Source organism: Seriola lalandi, unplaced genomic scaffold (assembly GCF_002814215.2).
Source record: "Seriola lalandi dorsalis isolate HSWRI2012SDOR001 ecotype SW California unplaced genomic scaffold, Sedor1 jcf7180002054697, whole genome shotgun sequence".
Lineage (NCBI taxonomy): Eukaryota > Metazoa > Chordata > Actinopteri > Carangiformes > Carangidae > Seriola > Seriola lalandi.
Genome location: NW_019525250.1, coordinates 47011 through 55354, shown reverse-complemented (window position 1 = coordinate 55354; position 8344 = coordinate 47011). Strand labels below are relative to the sequence as shown.

At 39.8% G+C, this 8344-nt stretch overlaps 1 protein-coding gene across 2 annotated transcripts in view; it reads left to right on the top strand.

Moving 5' to 3' along the window:
- The window catches only part of gnaz (guanine nucleotide binding protein (G protein), alpha z polypeptide), a 25201-nt gene that overhangs the window by 12265 nt on the left and 4592 nt on the right, over positions 1–8344 (top strand). The window contains exons 1-2 of one of the 2 annotated variants that reach the window (XM_023424027.2): positions 618–816; positions 1332–2673. In XM_023424027.2, coding sequence (XP_023279795.1) covers positions 1951–2673 — 723 coding nt within the window. In that variant the 5' untranslated portion in view covers positions 618–816; positions 1332–1950. Of the gene's footprint in view, positions 1–617; positions 817–1331; positions 2674–8344 lie in introns of those variants that run through there. The other variant, XM_023424026.2, reaches the window with a different exon arrangement.

The following is an 8344-nucleotide window of genomic DNA, read 5'->3' as shown; positions in this document are numbered from 1 at the left end:
CACCAGATTGGTTTTTGCTTTAAATTTATCCCATACTATAAGACAGCATTTTATTCGATTTCATGTCCCCAAAATGATTAGCACTCAATATTTGTTTTATTGGAGTAAAAGTGCTGCCTCCTGAAAAGCTGATATATCAAAGCGGGAGCAGAATGAAACCAAATATTCTCTGGAATATTTCTTATTCTCTTTCTGATCACAGTGTGAATCTAAAGGAATCTGAAGGATAACAACACAGATGTCTGGGCAAGGAGATGGGGCTTTGCTGCGGTATGAAAGAATGAGAGGCACCTGCTGGTTTAAGCCTGTTATTTTCCATTGTGATAGTAAATAAGCATTTCACCTGATGTCGACCAGACAGAGGACATTCAGAGGCAGTGAGCTGAATAGCAGGAGATGCTACTGATCACAAGGAAACACATTTATCTATCCTAAATCAGTTTTCTTTGAAATAGTGGAGTTTGTTTTTCTCCGCCTATTTCTGTGCGTATGTTTGACCTTGATTGTGCACATAATGAGTCTCTGTCTGTGTGTGTGTGTGTGTGTGTGTGTGTGTGTGTGTGTGTGTGTGGTGTTAAATGGATAGGCGTGGTCAGCTGAGATCTACTTTGGCTCAGTCTATGGTAACACAGAACTGCAGATGGAGCAAGATGGGGTGTGTGACTGCTGTTAGGAGCAGAAATCTGAAGAGGTAGTGTAAACAGAAAAAGGGTAGCATGGCAGTGGTTGAATGGGAAGTGTACGCATTAGTAGGTTCTGCATGTGACTGTTTATGCTTTCATCGCCAAACAATCAATTTCCATTTGTTGAAGAAAGGTAAAGTATTTTTGTTTCTGCTTTTTTAATGAAACTTAATAGTTCAGTAATAGAAATGTGTTTTCTTTCCAAGATTGAGATAAGAGGATTGATATCACTATTATGTCTGTGTTTTAAGCGTAGAGCTCAAACCAAGAGGCGATTAGCCACACTTTGCATAAGAGACTGGAGGGAGAGGGACAAGCATGTAGCCTAGCTTTCTCCAAAGGTTTTGTTAAAAGCCTCTAAAACCCCTGAAACCAAACATTCTCATTTTTACATATCTGTTTATGTAGGGTTTAAACAAACAAAAAATGTTTTGTGTCTTTTTAATTTTGGAGAGAGCCATACTGGCTCTTTCCCCCTGCTTCCGCTCTTTATGCTAAGCAAGGCTAACTATTTCTTAGCTCCAGCTCCACACACAAATAGACATGACAGTGGTATCAATCTTCTTATCGCTATAGTAAGTAATGAAACTGGTCTTATCTGATCTCAAACTTCTATTCATGTCTCTTCTCTGTTTTATGTGTTTGCAGACTCAGAGGCCTTAAGTTCTCCGGGAGATATCACACCGCAGAAGAAGCAGAAAAGATTTTATCAGGAGGATCGAGCAAAACAGGCCAAATATCGAACTGAAGTTGATGGTTGCAGTAGCCAAACAAGGGCAACGCACCAAAAGAGCCATGTGGGAGGAGAGTGAGGGTGTTTTGCAATTCACATGCATCAAGTCCAAACACTCTCTCTACTGACATACACTGAACATTCCCCAGCCCTCCTCCAGAGCTTTTCCTCAGGGGGAGCCCCTGCTATGAACCCCAGCTCCCTTGGCTTCAGCAGGCAGTCCAACCTCAGTGCCAGGCGCTGTGTGGGCATCCCACAAGTCTGGGTTCTGCCCACACAGGACTCACAGACTGCCCCTGAACAAGAAGAATGAAATACTCCTGAGTCACTCCTCTGTGTGGTGGCTCTCCTGTCTAGTGTTAAATTGGTCCGTTGTGAAGTTTCGTCTGCCTCTTCCCCAGCAACCTCCTACCTTTAGTGAAAACCCTCTCCAACTCTTCCATAAGCTCCCTTTTAGTCACCTCTTCGTTATAATTTGCTTTCACATTAAGCAGCAGCACGAGTTCCTTTGTGCTTACCACGTGGTGGAGGACCATGGGATGCCGTCAGAGTTCGGAGGAGAAGGAAGCCGCGCGGCGCTCGCGGCGAATCGACCGCCACTTGCGCTCAGAGAGTCAACGGCAGCGGCGTGAGATCAAACTACTGTTGCTGGGCACCAGCAACTCGGGCAAGAGCACCATCGTCAAACAGATGAAGATCATCCACAGTGGAGGCTTCAACCTGGAGGCATGCAAGGAGTACAAGCCCCTCATTCTGTACAATGCCATCGACTCTCTCACCCGAATCATCCGGGCCCTCACCACCCTCAAGATCGACTTTCACAATCCTGATCGCGCCTACGATGCCGTGCAGCTCTTTGCCCTCACAGGGCCGGCTGAGAGCAAAGGGGAGATCACTCCAGAGCTGCTGGGGGTCATGAAACGTCTGTGGGCTGACTCAGGGGTCCAGGAGTGCTTTCAACGATCCAATGAGTACCACTTAGAGGACAACACTGCCTACTACCTGAATGACCTGGACCGCATCTCCGCACCTGAGTACATCCCTACTGTCGAGGACATCCTCCGATCCCGCGACATGACCACCGGCATTGTGGAGAACAAGTTCACCTTCAAGGAGCTCACCTTCAAGATGGTAGATGTGGGTGGACAGCGTTCAGAGAGAAAGAAGTGGATCCACTGTTTTGAGGGCGTGACTGCAATCATTTTCTGTGTCGAGCTAAGTGGCTATGACCTCAAACTCTACGAGGACAACCAGACGGTAAGAAAAATCTGATTTAAAAGGGCCCACATTTCCACTCCCAGTAGATGTATGCATATGAACTTATGTATACACAAAAACACACTTGCATGTAGCAGCCACTCACACTAACAGTCGTTTGAGGAGAGACAAACCCCTCACAATCCATTTAGCACAAATTATACAAATATTCTCTCATGTTAAGTTTTTACACCATTCGTGAGAAGAGGTGGAACATTCATTTCTCACCACAGGATTACATAATTTAAATGACACAAATACATCTCTTGTGTGAGACAGATAATACTTATCTGATTTACTGCAATGATTTTTGATATCAATGCCAAACAAGTAATATTTTAGCAAATGGTTTAACAGCTCTGAGAAGCAAAGGGAACACAAGCCTGTTCTGCTGTGTCATTTCCTCTCTGTACATCCCCATCTACAATACAACAACCGTGCTTTGGCTACACTGATACAGGGACTACATTTTTTCTCCTTTTATCTTTTCTTTGTGACTGCATTTTTTGAAGAAAGGGACTGTCTGAGGTTAATACGGGGTATTTTCAAAATCATCTTTGCAAACTGTGTTGCTTGATTATTACTCAATTAAAACAATACCTAGAAGAGTTTGAACATTGAATTACGCTGAATTAAGCTTACTTTAGTCTCTTTTAAACCTTATAGAGTAAATGATAGCATCTTGCTCAACACACTGACACCCAACTGTCTAATGGAGACAACTTGGTGAGAGCAAATGCAGAGTCTTTAGCTCACTGAAGGAGTCTGAAACAACCAAACTGCTGAACAGCTTATCATTTTAAGTAGGTAAACAAACATGCATGAGTGTTAATGTTCACTCTACTAAATGGACTTTGAGTTGAACAGGTATCGGATACAGCTTTGTAAAGCTTTAAGTCTATGCAAAAAATAAATTGTTTACCAAAATTTGGGGGATATGAAGTTGCATGAATGATCTTTTCTGTGGAGAGACCTGATTTGGAGGTTGGCCACAGAAAGCCAGAAAAAACTTTTTTTTGGTACTCACTATGGACTGATGACTGGAATTTAATTGTATTCATTGCTGAGCAGCTACCCTACCACATATCCAACATATTCTTGTTTTCATCATTTATTACTATTGTAGGCAAGTGTTTTTACGACAAAATTGCTGAGGCTACTTTCCCTTTCCCTAATAACCTAACAGGGAAAACATGACCACTTTATCCACTGGTCCTAAATGATCCTGTACAGTTCATTCAGTTTTGATTAAATAAACAATTAAGAAAGCCAAATTTTATGGTCTTTATCCAAAGTCCTTTGGCTGGGGGTATGAGGACTGATTTAGTAGAAACTGGTGAAATGCATTTACAATTAAAATCATTTTAAATCTGTCTGACTGAAGACAGTGGCCAGTGTTTCTTAATTCCTTTTCACGGTTGTGGAATTTGAACAATTTCCTATCCACAGCATATCCATGTTCTTATCTGAGTGTTTTGGAATAGTTGGGTAGTTATTGCTTGTATAACTGCTTTTTCTGATAACGGAAGGTCAACAATAGATACTATTTTACCTTTTTCTGACAAGGTCATCTATGAGGGGTCAACTATTTTCTCTTTCTTCACGGGCATGATTACATTTTTTTTCCCTGAAGACGTTCCAGTATCCAGGTTCACCTTGATGTCTTTATACAGTCTTGACTAGAAATAGCTTGAGTACACAGGAAACTTTGTAATCTCTGTAACTGAACTGGCCTGATAATTCATGGGTTACCCGGATAAAACAGGGTGTACATTGTGCAAGGTTGGAACATGAAATCAATTAGTTTTATAGGTTAAAAATAAAGTCTGAGGAGAAAAATGCAGTATGGTGTTAATTGAGTTCACAGAATAAAGTGTGAGGCTGTACCTGTGAGAATTAGCAGATTGTGAAGGCACTGTGTAGCAATGGGAGTTCACAGGTACTCAAAAAAAAACAACTTTTATTATTCCAAGATAGGAGAGGAAGAAGAAAGCCAGGGATCATAGGCGCCACAAAAGAAGACATCCTGAAACTGGAGCAGCCGTCCTGTTGCAAAGCCTACCGAACGTGGACATTAGCTAATTCTGATTAGCTGATTTAGCTGATCTATGGTTGGTTTGTGGTTGAATCATTGCCTGTTTTTACAGATTTATGTGGTTTATCACATGAAGCAAAGATGTTTAGTATCCAGACTGACATTTTGCCTTATCTGATTCAAGTGAAACCCTTTCACAAATAACCAGTTATGGTTTTCTTATTAACTGCATCAGCTCTCAGTCCACCTGGTACATTTTGTACATTTTTAGATTTTGAAGTTTTTTATTATTGCCTGTGTGTTGTTGCCACTGCTGGAGTGTGATGAGCACACATGCATAGTGTTATCCGTCATTACAAGATTGGTGCTATTCACATGCAGTCATACACCTTTCTGGTGTGAGGATGAAAGAAAAACTCCTTAAATGATTATTCATGCATTTTAGAAACCACTTAATCTATTCAGGGTGAGAAGTTAGGGCTTATCCCAGCATGTAATTAGTTATAAGTGGGGTACATGCTGAAAAAGTTGTCAGTCTGTCGTCCAACTGTCTTGCTGTGAGGCGACAGCACTAACCACTGAACCACATCCAATAGTTGTTCTTGTCAAAATTATTGATGAGAGCATGTAACAGATAGAATACCACAAATTAATATAGTGATGATCGGGCATTTCCTAACCGTTTTCCTGCATGCATGTGGCTAGGATGTTAGTCATATTCAAGCTATTGCAACTATACTGAGAGACCAAAAACAGCACTCAGCAGCAAAGCTGAACACCAACAATGTCCTTCAGATAAAGAACTTTTGCATGGTCGCTTTTCACTGCACATTGTTTGAAATGTTCTACATTTTTGGATGCTAACATCCTTAACATGATCAAATATTATTTGCTACCGTATCATTAATAATGAGCTCAAATCTTTTGGTTTCAACAAATTGGTTTGAAAATACCAAATATGAAATATTATGCAAAAATCAATGAATACAGATTAAACACAATACTGATGGCAATAGCACATAAAGTAAAATCCGATATTCAGGACTTTCAGGACAGTAAAACAAATGTGGTTGGTTAAATTATTATCAAATCCAGAGAGTAGGAGAAATTAACATTTAGTGGGGAATTGAAAAGTGAAGCCAAAAGTCTAACTAGCAGGCTTACATCATTAACTGGTAGGTGATCTTATAATAGATGTCCTTATTTTCTTGTTCAAATTTTATCACAAGTATACATACATACATTGTTTAAATAGAACATACATATGGCAGAAATGTGCATAAGTGTATCAGGGCTTGTTAAAGTATGACCTACAGAGATAATTTACTCACACATATTTTAAACTGAATATTACACAATGCATTGGGGATGTATTTAGTTTGATGCATTCACACCACAATAATGCTGAAATTTGTAGATTTGAACCAGTCAGTGACAAAGTACTTACACAGAAACATAAACTCTGAATTGATTTTTCTGTCATTTGTGATATAATATAGGCTGAACATTTATACTAAAGCCCAATGCAGATTCATGAAAGGAATGCTGTACTAGCATACAAATGGAGGCCATAGAGGACATCTGGCCACACCCTCAATTGTGATGATTGCAGCATTGATTCTAAATGTCATATAGACTTTACACCTAATCTAAATGTTACCGCACTGAGTGCAGGTACTGTATTGTCGCTGTTGGTACTTCAACATGTAGAGAAGGCTCCTAAGTGAATTCCTGCATCTTGGAACTGCCTGCTTCCATAACCAGTGTCAGCTGACACAACACTGCTGAACAGCTGTTACCTAACACATAGTCTAGCCTCTACATGCTCAATACATCTGCAGTGCGAGAAAGAGAGGAGTGTTTGTGTCTGTGTACTGGATATCTATTTTACATGGCATGCCGCATAGGTCCTCCTCGACTGAAGATGGTTAAAGGACTGGGTCATTAAGCTGACCCTGATTCACATACAGAGAGAAATATACTGACAAGATACCGTAGAAGAAAAAATTAAAGAAAAATACATAAATATAGAGATTAGAAAATAAAGAGGCAAATGTCACCCCTTTACCATTACACAATACCTGCAAATAAAATACTTAAATATATCTGCAAAATATTTACAGAAACCTGCAGTATGACCATGTCAAAATGGTCAAGCAGTCTGCTGGGTATTAAACATGCTTCAAACACACTTATAGTTTTTCTAATAGCAGGCAACATCCCAAGCAAAGACAAGGTAACAAGTGAATATATTTCAGATCAGAAAGCAGATACTGACATCAACAACAGCTAAAGAGCTTCTGACAAACAACAGATCATGAGGCAGATTGATCGCACAGGAAATGTGTAGATATTTCTGAGAAATTGTTTTTCCAGCTATTTAATCTGCTTGTACAAACAAGAGATGACTCGATACATTTTTACACACACACACATATATATAGCTACATCCTTTCATAACATTTGGAAGATAATTTTGGGTTAACACTCAACAAAAACAAAAGAACCTAACCTGAACTCAACTAACAGCTGGCACTATGAAGACATGACCAGTGCAAAGGAAAAGTAGTGCACATGCATTGGTTTAAACCTCCCATGTATATATTGATAACTAATTAATGGGTCTTTTGCAATGAAATTAGCAAAGTGTTATAATTACAATTCATTTATTGATAAGACAAGCTGTTACTTTAATTAACTGCCTAAGCAGTGGAGCTAATTTCCCTCCAGCATCAGCAGTATTTACTCTTTGACTCAATGAAAACATTGACCTTCCTGTATCCATGTCAACACAATATGAACAAAGAAACCTATGACCTTCTTCATCTTAGAACAACCACAATTCGGCCAATAAGCACAAAGTATTCTTTATAACCATAGGCATGAAAAACAGTTAATCAGTGGATGTGAAATAAATCTTTGAAATGAAACAATCCTTTAGTGCGACAAAGTCACAGTCACAGGTGACTCATCAATTTCTGTTCAAGTGCACCTCTGACTCATCTTTTTCTTAGCCTTAGTTGCAAGTACGGCAAATCTTGTGGCATAATGCCTTGTTGATAAGCGTGTTTGAATAGAGGCTCCACGAATTGTCTTATCTAACGGAAAACAACACAACTGATTATGGAAGTTAAATGGCATGGCCAAAAGTAGCAAAACCGTTTGTTGAAGAATTCAGTTATTTTTACCGCTGTCATCAGTTTTTTTGTGTACACCTAGTTATGATGATCACTGATCAGTGACTCCAAAAAACAGTCTGCATATGTATAAAAACTGTTTCAGTTGCTTTGAGCGTCCTCATTAGAGGGAAAGGTGCCATTTCTATAATGATAGCTTTTTGTGATCGTCTTAGTGATCTTAACCTTCAAAGCTTTCTACAATGTCACACAAGCAGAAAACAAACTTCTGCCATCCAGAGCGACGACGGTTGAGTTTCAATGCACCAAGCTCACACAAGACTGAAAATACACCATAATAATTACAGTACAACATTTACCCATTCCCTGATGCATTTTCCCTGTCCCATCCCTGTCTTCATAATGAATCGGTTGCCATGGTTACTGTTGCTTAGCAACAGGCCAGTCAAATGCTCCTAATCCTGTGCTGTTGACAGTGAGCTGTGACTGGGGAAGGGAG